General features: G+C 35.5%; 1 protein-coding gene across 1 annotated transcript; it reads right to left on the bottom strand.

Annotated features, from left to right (window-relative positions):
* Positions 1-6,346: 6,346 nt before the first annotated feature.
* LOC148550050 (uncharacterized) lies at positions 6,347-7,330 on the bottom strand. The gene is made up of 2 exons (XM_088495914.1): positions 6,621-7,330; positions 6,347-6,506 (listed from the first exon to the last, which is right to left on the bottom strand). Exons 1-2 carry the CDS (start codon positions 7,328-7,330, stop codon positions 6,347-6,349), a joined length of 870 nt encoding a protein of 289 aa, XP_088352040.1.
* Between the last annotated feature and the right edge of the window lie 9,098 nt (positions 7,331-16,428).

Here is a 16,428-nt window from a genome sequence, read left to right as displayed (position 1 = left end):
CTAATAGAGATAATACATTCATAATAATTAAGACAGGATCTCCATTATTTTCCATTATTTAGAAACAAATGGTACCAATAAAAATAAAAAACCTTCTAAACTATATTCTCAACAATTACCTAATTCTAGAAATTTCTACCATACCAAGAATGATTTTATGTAGCCAAGGAGAACACAACATATAAAGAGATTAACAAAAAAAATACTTCAATGCATACCAAGAACACATAGCAACAATATATTAAACAAAATTAAGAAGCAATATATTAGAGATGGAAGAACTAGGAATCCCAAATGGGACCAAAGGCTGCAATTCCATTAGCTTTGCATGCATTGACAACATCTCTGCTTCCTTGAGGATTGCTTGTGACAATGACGACTTGAGCACCAAAGTTGTTGGCAGCATTGACACTCATCTCAGACACGTTTGGCCTGCCAAGCACAGCAGTGTCATGAACTATAACCTTCTCTTTCGAGTGCCCACTCATCATTTCCTTAATCTCCTTTCCAAAGTTCTGTTCAACACCCTTTGTGACCCAGAGCACGCACACCTCTGCCTTACATAGATTAACAAAAAAAATACTTCAATGCAGGAACATGTCCGTGAATGCCATGATTGATTGAATTGGGCGAGGGATTTGTGAATGACATGATTGATTGAATTGGGCGAGGAATTTGTCATGACTTCAGAAGCGAATCCAAATCCAAAATCTAGAAATCCAAATTACAAATTACATCCAACAATTATAGCAAAATTCAAAATGATAACAATTCAGAACCCAGAAGATTATATCAATTCATACAGCATTCAAAATAAAAAATTATATTCAGCAAACATATTCATCATGAAGCAGCAAAACATATTCAAGCACAGAACTCATAATCAGAAGGCAGCAAGTTCAGAGGGAGGCGAGATCAGAAAATCAAAATCAAGAAGCATAGAACTCATAAATCATCATCAGAATTCATAAGGAAGCAAGTTCAACCATAGAGCAGGCGAGCTCGTAAATCATAATCAGAACCTAGAAGCCCAGAAGGCAGCAAATAAATCAAGAAGACAAGAAGTCAAGAACAGAGTCTTACCGGCGGCGAGTGAAGACGCGGTGTCGGCGACTTTTGGCGACGAGGAGGCGGGCTCAGGTAGAAGCAGAACGCGGTGGTGGTCGCGGCTGCTGTGGATGGCTGTGGGTGGCTCGGTGGTTTTTCGAATCTAGAGATTGGTGGCAATGGTGGGTGTAGAACGCGGTGGTGGTCGCGGCTGCTGTGGATGGCTGTGGGTGGCTCGGTGGTTTCTCAAATCTGGAGCTTGGTGGCAATGGTGGGTGAATGGCTGCTGAATGCACTTGGAAAGGGGAAAGGGGAAACTGATTAGGGTTAGTGGGTGCACTGGGTGTTACGCCTTTCTCTTTTTTTTTAAAAAAAAAAATTCAAAACGACGTCGTTTGGCCTCTCAGGGTGCAAACCATAAAACCGCTAAAAAACCGGACGGTTCTCCCGGTTCACCGGTTAACCGCCGGTTTGACCGGTTTTTTCACCGGTTCTCTGCCAATTGGTTTTCGATGTTACCCGGACCGGCTAGGTGACCGGTTCCCGGTTATTCCGGTTGAACCGGCCGGTTCGGTTCGGTTTTCAGAACCATGATAGTGAGTACGAAGGTGGGTGATAAATTCAGTATCAACTGAGGGCTCCTCCCCTAGGACCGTAACATCAACCCACTGGGAGAGAGCATCTACGGAAGCCATTTTCTTTTCTTAAAAAAGGGTGACAAGAAACCTACAAAAGAAAAGGAAAATCAACACACGGTCTCTAAGGGAAGGGGTACGGAACTAAAGCCTACAAACCAAATCTACCTACAAGATAAAGGCACGCGAATAGAAAGCATGTTACAGAAGGGGAAAAAGCTAACCTTTAAGTCTGAAATCAAGACTGGAGGAAGTAAAAGCCTTCGAAACGCAAGAATGCAGCACGAACAAATGCAAGGGAAATTTGAAAGATTGCAGAAACGAAACAACGAAAGAGAGGGAAAGTATTTATAAAGACGTTAGGGGCATAATGGTAAAACTGGGGCAATCCTTAATAAAGGTGCACCGTTACCAAGGCCATTAAATCCCTACGCATACCCAACGGACACGACGCTTGATTAGACGTAACCGTCAGAACCGAAAGGTCAAGAAAAATCACGTCGGTTCTTAAATCATCACGTCGGTCCTCTCGCAAATCGGCCAAGATCCCGAGTTGAATACTCGAACCCAACTCTTAAAAAGGAATTGGGCTCGAGTAGGGGCACTGTTCATACCCTGGCCCAATAAATAGGGCCCAGGATCCAAGCAAAGACGCCCAACCCAAAGGGTTGGCCCTCCATTCAGTACCAGCCTTCATCCCAGAAGTCGGTACTGAACACGACCTGTTCCAAAGAAGTCGGATACGAGGGTTAGCTGGCAGATAACACTCATTCGAATGAGTAACTGCCCCTAGAAACCCTCTAACCACTTCCACAAGCCATATCTTAACTTCCCTAAGATAAAAGGATGGTTAACACCCTAAAAAAGTGGCACTACTCCAACGGTGGTTATTGGTTCACCACTATAAATACACTGACACTTCTCAGGTATCTCTAAGTTCCAATACTCTCTAACCTGCTCACACTCTTGCTAACTTAGGCATCGGAGTGTCTTTGCAGGTACCACCCCCCATTCTTTCACATGTACAAGTCGGACGGAGGAATACCGAGTAACAGATCCACTCGAAAGCCACCTCCTTCACACGTTTGGGCCAACCAACGCCATCCGGTCCATTAATCTCCGGTTACCCACCGTAACAATACTATTTAGTTTGTTAAACATATGTATTAGGTGATAAAATTTAGAATATAAAATTTAGAATTATTCAATTTATTAAATTATCTTTAATTTGATTACTTTTTTCAAATTATTAATTTATTTACTTTTATTATATTCCTTCATTGTATCACACACTATTATTTCTCTTACTATTATTTCTCTTACTATTATTCTCTATACACATATCTGCCATTGTCTCAGCACAACTGTTATATTGCTTTGTTCTCCTTTGTTTCTTTCTTTTTTCTCCTCCAACACCTTTTCTTCACCCGATTGTAGTTAATTATCACCAAGTACAATTATCACAATTTTCAATCTGAATCTATCACTTTGATTTATAACCATCCATTATGTTAACTTTTATGAGTTGTTAAAGTATTATTAAAAGAATTCGTTTTTGTCTCTTGAATATCTAGATGTATAAAAATAATAATTTTTTTATTGACGTGCGTATTAAGTAATTTTATTATTCTATTAATAAAAAATTTAAGACAAAATATTTAAACATTTTGTTCAAATTATCAAAATTTAATGTTAGTAATCCTAAAAACTAATATCAAAATATATTAATTTTAACTAATATAATAAAAATAGTATATTACTGTAAGTTTTTAACTAATAATTATAAATTTAAGTTACAATTTAATATAATACCTTAAAACAGATGGTTGTCGTTACTTTTCATATTTGACTGCTATTATATAAGTTTTATGTTTGTTTTATTGTGCACATTAATTAAACTATACTTTATTATATCATTTTGTATGTTTTGAAATTATGCGATCGTATTAAGGATGACATTAGTTTTTATAACTAATGCGAATTTTTTTACTATTTTATTTATCATTTCAATACCATATAAAGAAAAATAGAAAACTTTTGAACTTATCATTCGAGTTTGTTTTTAAATTCTCACTTGATATTACTCAAATTTAATAGCTTGATGGTGGTGATTCTTTTTATTAGTTACAAAATTTTAACATCCTCTTTCTTTTGCTCTCTTAATTTTATTAAATAGTTTTCTTTAGGTCAAAATAGTTTTAACTTTCTCTATAATAAGTATTTTTTAAATTATCTAACGCATAAAATATCACATCTTTTTATTTTATCTTAAAAGCTTCATATTTTTTTTATATCAAAACAATACGGTTTATCATATTATTATATATTATTTTTGTACCACAAAACAAAAGGTAAAATTTTATTTTTTTGTTACTTATTTTATTTTATTTTGGCTATTTAAATTAGCATGTATATTATCAATATATTTTCTATTAGTTATGCATATTTTTATAATATTCTTTTTAGTTCCAATCAATATGTATTTAAAAACATCATCTTTGAATCTTAAGCCATGTAATTCAAAGATCATTGCATTCATATTTTCTAAAATTTCAAAAAAATAAAACTTTTTTGTAATATTATAATTAGTTGAATGGAGAAATAATAACAATCACATCATAATTTTAACTAATAAAGTAAAATAATTTATTAATTTATATTAAATTATTAATTTTAGTTACACTTAAAAGTAAATAAAACTTTAAAAATAACTAAAAAAAATTTAAAAATCTTATGTGAATCAACATATACATAAAATATTATGTGAAGATAAGTATAAACATCAGGATAGTCGATAAGTAATTATGAAAGAATAAAAAAGAATAAAAAATAATTATAAATTCTAAGAATTGAAATAGTAAAAAGAATGAGGAAGAAAAAGTTAGATATTTATTGAGTTATTCCTCTTGAATAGGATAGAATTGAAAAAAAAATGTAAAGACAAAATTAGAATATAATTTGAATACTAAATTGATAGTTTTTGAAGAGATTCTTCGAATAAATAAATAAATAATATTAAAAATAATAAATAAAAATTAAAGAGATGAAATGCAAGTAAATAATCAAAAATCACATTTTAAAATTGAAGTTATTTATTCATAAGTATGTTATGTCATCGAGAAGAAATAGATTATTACCCAAAAATATATGCTGAAGTATAGACATAATAATATTTGAATATGTAAAGAACCTGAAATAAAAATAATTTTACACATGAATAAAGAAGTAATATGATTTGTTATTTTAAATTTTAAAAAACAACAAATTAAGTATTGAACTATTGGTAGAAAAAGCTCAAAATAATACTAGCAAAACAATAAAATGTTACAATGTCTTGGTTTACAACCTACATAAAATCAATCAACAATTTTTTTTAAATAAATATAAATATATCTATATGGTTTCACCTTATAAATGTTGTAATTTGGTTGTATTTTAAAAAATATAAAAGTAGATTACAAAAAAAAATGTAAAGAGAAATAAACTCTAGGTTGAAATATTAGACTTAGTTACTCATTTAAAAAATTTAAATTACACTTTCACCGTTTTTAACTGTTATTTGTGCAAAAAAAAAGACATATTAGAAAAAATAAAACTTTGATTGAAATTACAACTTAATCCTTGATATTGGATTTTTTTTACTATAATTCCTTCTCTTCTTCTCCTCGCTACATTTTTATTTTCAAACATTAATGCCATAATCCTAACTACTACAAAAATCAACTACATATAAGATTTTTTATAAATATAATAATAATACTTTAGAATAAATAAATAAAGGAAAATTTACTGAAATAAATAAACTGGTCTCCAAATTTACCAAAATACACATTTTGCTAAATGGATACCGAAATGTATTTTTTTCATAAATTATGTAAACCAGGACAGGGGTCCTGCGATTTACGAATGCACGTAATCCGCTACAGGGGTGTCGCGGATTACGTTCGAAACAAATCATCACATAATCCGCGGTAGGGGTGTTGCGGTTTATGTGTGATGATGCAAACGTGCATAAACCGCTATAGGGGTCTAGCAGTTTATGCCTTAGTGTGGACTTAGTTCAATTTTAATGGAGGATGAGTTTTTGGATGAAACTTTGGTTTGCATTTTTTATGTATGGCGCAACATAGGTTGATACTTTGATTTAATTAAAATTAGTCTCTTGAACTCATAGAATTACGAATAAAATTAGAACACCTTTACTCAAGAGAATCCCAACTACATAGAGAATCGCTAACAATAACCACGTCACTGTAAAGCAAACAGTAAGTACAACTTTACTTAACAGTAAGTACAACTAAAACAGGACAAGAACACAAATAAGAAAAGAAAAATGAAAGCTAATCATGACGACTTAATGACACCTATGCCTCAGCACTGGGGGTGGATCCTCGCTGAGGGCAAGTCCTGCGAGTGTGTCCTGTCTGTCTGCATAGCCCACATCACTTCGGCCGACTAGTATCGGCCTCATCCATGGTGTTACAGATTCTTGTTGACCTCGATCGCCCTTCTCTGGCACGTCTCATGCTAGGATCAGGAACGATAGTAGGACCGGCATACGGTGGCCAAAGACCCTCTGGAATAGGGGGCAAAAACCCCATCCGGTATACACTGAATACCTTACTCATGGTATAAACCTCACAGACATATGTAGCCCAGTCTAATCAGGACTGAGCACAACTTGCAATTGCATGGCAGCACGGGTAATGGAGAGCTTGAAAGTACCCGTAGTCACAAGTGCGATCTCTGAGGGAAACCCGATACGTTCCAAGCGAAAAGTTACCGGTAAGAGTCGTCTCAGCCACGGTATACTCAGACTGATATCTGTCAAACAGAGTAACCGTGAAGCACCTCGAATCTTTCAAGTTTCGCTCTATCGCCTTGACCAGCGCCTGGCAAAACCGTTGGCTTAATCCCAACTGCACCCCTGCTGTCTACCCTCGGATGACAAAAAGCTCTGCCAACCTCCCGTATGTGGATTTCACAAGTGTAGTAACTGGCAGATTCCGTGTCCCCTTCAATACAGAGTAAACACACTCGGATATGTTCATCGTCATGTAGCCGAACCGACTGCCTCCATCTTGGTGTTGGGTCCACGTATCGTACTCCAGTCGATTGGCCCAATCACACATAGCTGGATTCTTCGTCCTCATAATATCAAATCCGTAGTCAAACTCGGCCTCAGTTTTGGCATACGCCGCATTCACGAGCATCCGCCTTGCATCCTGATCCTTGAAACTGAGAGCAAAATTAGCCGCAACGTGTCGAATGCAATATGCTTGATATGCATGAGGCGATTGCCAACCACTGTCTGGTGCCTCCAGTGTAGCCTTAACGCAGTTGTGTCTGTCAGAGATCACCAGAATCTCTTCTTGTGGGGTCACATGTTGACACAAGTGGGGTAAGAAAAAAGCCAACGACTCAGCATTCTCTCCCTCAACAAGTGCAAAGGCAACTGGCAATATATTCGAGTTTCTATCTTGCGCAATAGCCAGAAGCAAAGTCCCGCCATACTTCCCATACAGATGTGTACCGTCAACGCATGGAGGGAATGTCCAGAAAAGTCGATGAAAGTACTTTATAGACTCATCAACCTCATCACCTACACACACTAGAGAAGTCTTCAACAAAGCTACCGTTCCATCCATCGTTGCTTGCATCCCAAGGATCCACCGGGGCAACTCGGCATACAACTCTTTCCAATCTCCATAAATCTATGTGACTGCCTTCTGCTTTCCCTTCCACACCTTCCTATAATTAGGCCTGAATCCGTAAGTTGACTCAGTAGCTTATTGCAACACTTTTATCGTAACCGCTGCATCCGTCCGGACCAATGGATATATCCTCGCACAGATTACGTGGTAATCGAGCTGTCGGTGGTCGCTCGAAATCGAAGTGGCTAGGCAAGTGTCCGGTCAATATTGCTCAATGGGGTTACATTCCCGGGAATTTATATAGTGCCCGGCCACACTTACGTCGTAGGGTCAATAGAGTATCGAGTTTTCAACCTGGTACACGTGGTGACAAGCAATGGTACTTTATCCAGGGAATCTCGTATCTCAGATAATTCAAATTCATAAGCCATATGAATAATTCAAAGATCATATCTTAACATTCTCAATCGATATCTCAGCATTCTCAACATTCTTAACATCATAATCATTCATCAATCCAAATCTCATTTCCAAATTCATTCAAAAACTATATTTCAAAGAAAATCCTCATCATCCTTCTTTCCATTCCGTCCATTAACAATCCAAATTCAAAACATAATTCTTTCTTTGATAAATAAATCAATCTTAAAATATATAATGTTTAAAAATAAATCTTTTTAATTAATAACTTCAAATGAAACTTCTAATTTTATAAAATTTCGGTAGCATCTCCTCTAAAACTCGGACACTGCCACCCTTTTCGGGTCCCATCCAAACATTTCTCAAACCTTTTCTCAACCATTTCCAAATCTCAAACATTTTACAGAGTTGAACCAGTTCCAATATTAAATTATTTTCAAATCAAACCAATTCCAACAATAAAACTCTTTTTAAAATCAAATCAGCTCAAATATTAAATCATTTATAAAATCAGATCAACTCAAAATCAAACCGCTCCCAGAATCAATTTATTTTCATATCTCAAATTATTTCCGATTCATTTATATTACCAAGTAAACTCCAAAACCAAGAAAATTCACTTTTCATAATAATCAAGTAAATAACATTTCAAACCGGTTTTTATCAACAACCATACATCACTCACGTAATCAAGCACCCAATAATCCAGTCCAACCAACCATCACATCCACAAGACAAATATAATCACAGAAGTATATCTTTTTGCATCAATATCTATTTATCACAACTCTGTAATATAAAATAGATTTTAAGAAAAATCCCTACCTCAAAGAATCAAACCCGCACCGATTTTAACACGATAAACCCTCTTTTCACCTTATTCTGCAGCAGCTACATCATGATTTGTATTCCAAGCACCCTCTGCTAATGGAGAAGAATGACAAGCAAAAGTAATAACTGCAAACACAGCAGCTCTAGGTAACAGACAGAATAAACACAACCAAGCAAGGCAAAGAGAAACATTACGCACTAATAAAACAGAGTCGGAATGGAGTATTATGGCGAGATAAAGCACAACAGAATTTGTCTTACCAGAAAAGAAACAAGAGAATGGGGAATGGAGAAGCTATAGCTTCGACAAGATTTCCTTTCAATAATCAGAACGGTGAATAAGGGCATAGCCGAGCAGAAATGGCAAGCCAGTGGCGGCGGTAGCATTAATCTGAGTGATTAAGCCAACAGAGACACCAACAATAATCAAAACAGTGGAATAGAATAGAAGCAGAACATAGTTTAAGTAAAGAAGAAGCAGAGTTACCGGTGGATGTTCCGATTTCGACGACGACGGAGCACAGTGGTGGCGGGACGTTGCTCCTGCGATGGCGGTTGGGCAGTGGCGGAGCTCCCACGAAGCCCTCTGTTCTCTCTCCTATACGCGTTTCCTCTCCCTCGGCTCAAACTAGTGGCGGATTCGACCCCATCGACGACGACAAGGGCTCGGGCCAAGAACGATGACGGCGAGGATCGAGGCGACGGCGGTGACTTCGCACAGCACGGCGGCGTGGCGGTGGTGCGACGTCAACAACAAAACACAGCTCCTTTCCCTTCTCGCGTTCTGTTCGATGGCGCTCTCTCTCCCTCTTCCCTTCGGCGGCGACGACGAGAAGCATGGCAGTTGGGCGAGGCGGCGGCGGCGCCAGTCACGATCTCCCTCTCCCTTCAGATCTCTCTCTTCCCCGTTCTTCCTCCTCTGCGGATCTGTTTCCCTCTTCCCCTTTTCTCACCCTCTCTGTTCTTCTCTTTCTTTCTTTCCTTTCTTTTCTTTATTTCTTTCTTTAATTTTCCTGAAGCTGCTGAGTAGTGGGTTTTGGGGAAGGAAGGTTACTGGCGGCGGGCGTGGTATTAGGAAAGTTAGGGTTTTGTTTTTAATTTAATCAAATTAGGATATAGAATATTAATTTGAACTCTAATTTATCTTTGAAATTATTTTAAAAATATTATTTGTGGTATAAAAATACTAATTGATTTTCAATAAATTACCCTAATTGAAAATTCATGGTAATATAATTAATTTTTTCTTTATCTTTAACTTAAAGTATTAAATGATATAAATTAAATTATCTAAAATCAAATCATTTAAAATTCATATTATTTCATAACTACCAATTTTAAAATTTAAATATAGAAAATAATTCAATAATTATAAAATTAGACAAAATTCTAATTTAAATAGCCAAACCTCATTATTTCTCGAATTTTTAAAACTTTAATCATGAATAGAAAAATAATCCATAAGTATAAAGTTTGGATAAAAACTTTAATTTATTTCAAATCCAATTAATTGTCTTTAATTATTTTTACTAAAAATAATTTCTGAAATTAAAATTATAAATAAATATATAATTTGAGATTAATTCAAAATAGGACTTTTCAAAAGTCTTGGGTCTTACATCCTACCCACCTTATAAAAATTTTCATCATAAAAAATTGATACAAAATAAAAGAGATTTCATATCACTCCACTCTTGAATACATTTAAAGAAAAAGCAAAAAGTTCTTAATATATATATATATATATATATATATATATATAGTTTCAAATACCCGGATTCTCACACCAACTTCAGAGATTCAATTATTCAAACTTCAACTTAACTTATTTCCTCCATCCTTAATCGTACTTCATCAAACAACTCATCTGAGGGTTTTTAACCTCGTCAACACTTCGCAAATCTTAATGGTCACAAACCCAACATCAACAAAATTCTTTCACATGAAATAAGGTTCCACAACTCACTGCAACGTCGTATATTTACAAATTTTCACCTTTTGCGTTCATCAAACGTGTCCTAAAGAGCTAATGTGTCGTTTACTAAGTCTAACGATCACACAAGATACTAAAATTAATCTCGAGTATACTCATAAAGATAATCGACCATAGAAAAGAATGAAAAGTGACAAGGACCGCATTCGCGAGAATTTGAAAGAATAAATGCAATTGTAGGTAAACAATGATGCTCAAGCAACAAAGTTTGCTAGAAAGAAATCAATTGACAACTTCAAGGATAACCTTTGGACCAAAGAAATTCAATAGGATCAATAAAAAGAAAATTAGCGCATTAATTTAAAACATATCCAAGCTGAGTCGAAGAAGTATGAGATTTCATAGAAAATGAATGATTAAAGACTATGGTGACGAATTACTGCGGAACATCTTCAAATAATCACGGGGTTTTCATAGTTCGTGGAGGAGTACGAAATCAATAGCCGTATTGCAAAAGTTTTAACATAGTCAGAAGTGTAAACAGATCAAGGTGTACGTAAGGTACAAATGGTGAAGCAAGGAAATTTAAATTACATCTCAAGAAAAGAGAAGGAGGAATGACACGTCAAATTGAATGGCACAATTTAGAACACATATAATAAAAAAAAGGCACTTTACATTTTCAAAGATGCTAGGGTCGGTATCGTACCCAAAATAATTCCAATGTTATGTCAAAGAGAAGTATAATGACAAGGATAGACGTTCTTCAAGATTCAAATAGCATTTTACAAATAAGAGGCGGACGTATGGAGAGATTAAAGAACTTCAATGGAGACGATGAGAGGAAAACGGTTAGAATTGAATTCAAGATGAATCAAAGTACAAGATTCACAGGAAGGTGACCAGAGTCAAGGACGTCATTTACAAAATCCAAGGAAATGTGTAGGAATGCAATCAAATGAAAGGTCCACAAGGAATAGATAAATTTAAGAGGAAGATCATCTTACCTAGCAAAAAGAGAAGATATGAAATAAACAATTGAGGGAACTAAACAAAGTATAGATGTTTGCGTTACCTCGAAACTTCGCGACTCCTTATAACCTTGTACACTTACCAAATTCATTTTTCGTGTGCACAATTCACATCACTAGGAGCTAACATACAAGGAATATGGAACTTGAGAAGAGAAGGACAAACGGCATAAACGGTATTTGCAAGAAATCGAGAGATTGCCCAGGTTCACAATTAGACAAGGATGGTATTTCGTAAGGATTTTGAAAATACGTGAGATTATCAACAAACAAGGATGTATATAAGCAATGAAGTGTAATGTAAAGGGAGTTAATTCAAAAGCTTAAGAAGGAATTCTGAATTCAAGAGCTTCGACATGGGCAATAATAAGAAAGAGAGTACAGCAATTTAGAACAACTTCAAATTGAACCTAAGGGAATTAGTTTATCTTTTTCTAAAGAAAGTATATAAATACAATATTTTTCAAAAAAAAAACTAAACAAAGGTAAATATTATGTTATGATAAACCAAATTCAAATTAAAATAATTTATATAAAGTTTATTAAATGAAAATTAATTAGAATAAAAGCAGACATCTTGCTTTAGGAGGTTTGAAGTGTTCGTAGATACATAATCAAGTAAACATATATATATATAATGAGAAAATCTAAGGTAAAGTATTCTTGTAAGGATAAATAAAGACTAAGTAGTACTTGTAGATAAAAGCATGTTGTAACTATATAAAGAAATTATTTATTTTTTGTAGGAAAATACTTGTAAAATCAAAGGTTGTCGTATTCAGAATTCACATAATGGTTACAATCAGAATCAAACAGAAAAAGAACCAAAATGAAACTATTTTTAAAAGAGATTCCAAGATAAGAATTGTAGAAGAAAACTACTAGAATTGATACATTTTATCAAAATAAGGTCAGCTTTTATCATTTTACAAAGAAACAGAAAACCAAAAATTGTAATCCGAGCAGGACACACAATAGTTGTAGAACACAGAACAGGAGAACTAAATCGCATAATCAATTTACTACGAATCGCGACTCTTAAGATTTCAAATAATTTAGGAATCAAGGATTATGCATTGCACTAAAACTAATTCAAGATCAAATCAATAAATACCAAATTTATGAATAGTGTCAAGGTCGAATGTTCCTTAAAGATTCAAGCAACAATTAGGAACATAATCAAGCAAAGATATATCTGAATGACAAGATATGGTAGAAAAATATACAAAACACATTTCAAGAAAGAAATCAAGAACTAGAGATTCCAATACAATTGATAAAGAAAGAGGTAACATCAAGCACGAATAAAGATTATACGTCGAAACAGAAATAATCTCTAGAACTTAGTCTCTAGCATTCCCAAATCTCGCGTCTCGCGTTATCTATGACTCGCATATCGTCTATGATAACCCATTAGTGCTTACATATACATAATTCACTGGTGTTAAGCCGGCCAAACTTAATACCAGGAATTATGCAACGCAAGACTAATAGCATTAATCAATAGACCGTCATGTTCATAAAGCTCTAATTCTTGTTATTCAAACAAGACCTACTACATGACAGACTCTCAGAGTATGCAATTGAAGCATAACCAGTCCATTCCCAAGGCTCTACAGGAAAGACCACTTTGATACCATAATGTAACACCCTCACTACCATAATGTAACACCCTCACTACCAGAATGTCACGCTTTCGACTGCGCCACTTTGATAGCAAGAAGTATTACGACTACTTTATATACTAAATATTAAAATAGGAGCCTTTGACTTGACACCGTATCGCTGATTTCTTTGAAAACCAGAAATAAATACTTTATCTTAAGAAAAATACAAGCAGGCATAGATTCATATACAATACTCCTTACATAATATCTCATGATATAATATACATATAAAATATACAACTCCTATCCCTCTTACAAACTTGTAATAACAAAGATGAGGGAAGAAAATAATCTAATTAATACAACAACATATAAACTAAATGCAGTATAACTCTTCATAATGCTTCATCCGGTTCCTGAAAAGGTAAAGTTGTAGGGGGGTGAGAACCTAACCACATGGTCTCATCACGGAGTTTCAAAATTGTCATAAGAAGATATTTAATAAGAAAACTGTTTTCAAGCTCAGTGATTATCATTGCCTTATGAATCTTTTAAAAACCAATAGGTAATCGTTCAAAACCTTTTCAAAGAAACAATGTTTAATCTTTCAGAAATCCGAAACCTTTCCTTTCTTATAGGAAAATCTCAATCAGAAACCAACCACGCAATCAAACAACACAATCATTAATCCAGCACCAAAGTTCATTCTCAAATGTAGCACGCCAGGACAAACACAAGCAAGACAAACAAGGAAAGCACATGTTTAGGTAGTAGTTACAGCAAATAGTTCAAGTAGCAGTTAAGAATAGTTTAGCAATTAGGCAAACCAAAACAAGTTCAAACCCAAACAAAGCATACAAATGCATATGATGCATGCCTTTCCTATGGCTGATGAGGCTCATCTGTCGGTTATCCAGCCAACCCGATAAGTCTGAAAATAATTAGACTGTCCCCCGACGTGCATCCCCAAGAGTCTATGCATAGCTTTTTCTCAAATAATCAATATTGCTCAATGGGGATTACATTCCCGGGAATTTATATAGTGCCCGGTCACACTTACGTTGTAGGGTCAATAGAGTATCGAGTTTTCAACCTGGTACACGTGGTGGAAAGCCATGGTACTTTATCCAGGGAACCTCGTATCTCAGATAATTCAAATTCATAAGCCATATGAATAATTCAAAAATCATATCTTAACATTCTCAATTGATATCTCAGCATTCTCAACATTCTTAACATCATAATCATTCATCAATCCAAATCTCATTTCCAAATTCTTTCAAAAACCATATTTCAAAGAAAATCCTCATCATCCTTCTTTCCATTCCGTCCATTAACAATCCCAATTCAAAACATAATTCTTTCTTTGATAAATAATAAATGAAACTTCCAATTTTATAAAATTTCGGCAGCATCTCCTCTAAAACTCGGACACTGCCACCCTTTTCGGGTCCCATCTAAACATTTCTCAAACCTTTTCTCAACCATTTCCAAATCTCAAACATTTTCCAGAGTTGAACCAATTCCAATATCAAATTATTTTTAAATTAAACCAATTCCAACAATAAAACTCTTTTTAAAATCAAATCAGCTCAAATATTAAATCATTTATAAAATCAGATCAACTCAAAATCAAACCGCTCCCAGAATCAATTTATTTTCATATCTCAAATTATTTCCGAAATCGATTCATTTATATTACCAAGTAAACTCCAAAACCAAGAAAATTCACTTTTCATAATAATCAAGTAAATAACATTTCAAACCGATTTTTATCAACAACCATACATCACTCACACAATCAAGCATCCAATAATCCAGTCCAACCAACCATCACATCCACAAGACAAATATAATCACAGAAGTATATCTTTTTGCATCAATATCTATTTATCACAACTCTGTAATATAAAATAGATTTTAAGAAAAATCCCTACCTCAAAGAATCAAACCCGCAGCGATTTTAACGCGATAAACCCTCTTTTCACCTTATTCTGCAGCAGCTACATCATGATTTGTATTCCAAGCACCCTCTGCTAATGGAGAAGAATGACAAGCAAAAGTAATAACTGCAAACACAGCAGCTCTAGGTAACAGACAGAATAAACACAACCAAGCAAGGCAAAGAGAAACATTACGCACTAATAAAACAGAGTCGGAATGGAGTATTATGGCGAGATAAAGCACAACAGAATTTTTTTTTTACCAGAAAAGAAATAAGAGAATGGGGAATGGAGAAGTTATAGCTTCGACAACATTTCCTTTCAACAATCAGAACGGCAAATAAGGGCACAGCCGAGCACAAATGGCAAGCCAGTGGCGTCGGTAGCATTAATATGAGTGATTAAGGCAGCAGAGACACCAACAATAATCAAAACAGTGGAACAGAATAGAAGCAGAACATATTTTAAGTAAGGAAGAAGCAGAGTTACGGTGGATGTTCCAATTTCGACGGCGACAGAGCATAGTGGTGGCGGGACGTTCCTCCTGTGACGGCAATTAGGCATTGGCAAAGCTCCCACGAAGCCCCCTGTTCTCTCTCCTATACGCGTTTCCTCTCTCTCAGCTCAAACTAGCGGTGGATTCGACCCCATCGACAACGGCAAGGGCTCGGGCCGAGGACGACGACAGCGAGGCTCGAGGCGACGGCGGTGACTTCGCACAGCATGGTGGCGTGGCGGTGGTGCGACGTCAAAAACAGAACACAACTCCTCTCCCTTCTCGCGTTCTGTTCGACGGCGCTCTCTCTCCTTCTTCCCTTCGGCGGCGACGACGAGAAGCATGGCAGCTGGGCGAGGCGGTGGCGCCGCCAGTCACGGTCTCCCTCTCCCTTCAAATCTCTCTCTTCCCCGTCCTCCTCCTCTGCGGATCTGTTTCCCTCTTTCCCTTTTCTCACCCTCTCCGTTCTTCCCTTTCTTTCTTTCCTTTCTTTTCTTTATTTCTAGGGCTGCACATGGATCGGATAATATCCGCATATCCACGGTAATTATCAGCATCCGATCCAAATTTTGCGGATATTATCCGATCCGCACTATGGTAGGATCGGATTGCGGATTTAGCAGTGATATCCGCAGATTCGATCCGCAAATCCGCATATCCGCATGTCTCATATAAATAGCATAGTTTAAGAAAGTAAACCTTAATGTGATATAAATTTTAGTGTGTTGTTTTATGAATTTTATGATATCTTGTTTTTAATTTTTTATGTTGTACTTCAACTTAGAATAATTAAACTTAAATCTTGTGTTATTATTTTTTTTGTTATTCAAG

This window comes from Arachis ipaensis, chromosome B8, assembly GCF_059453495.1.
Source record: "Arachis ipaensis isolate K30076 ecotype BB chromosome B8, ASM5945349v1, whole genome shotgun sequence".
In the NCBI taxonomy this organism is placed as follows: Eukaryota; Viridiplantae; Streptophyta; class Magnoliopsida; order Fabales; family Fabaceae; genus Arachis; species Arachis ipaensis.
This window is presented reverse-complemented; position numbering and strand designations above follow the sequence as displayed.

Coding starts and splice junctions, on each gene's coding strand:
- LOC148550050 (XM_088495914.1), bottom strand. CDS start 7,330: ATGGATGGAACGGTAGCTTTGTTGAAGACTTCTCTAGTGTGTGTAGGT. Junction 6,507..6,620: donor GAGCTTTTTGTCATCCGAGG/GTAGACAGCAGG, acceptor TCTGTTTGACAG/ATATCAGTCTGAGTATACCG.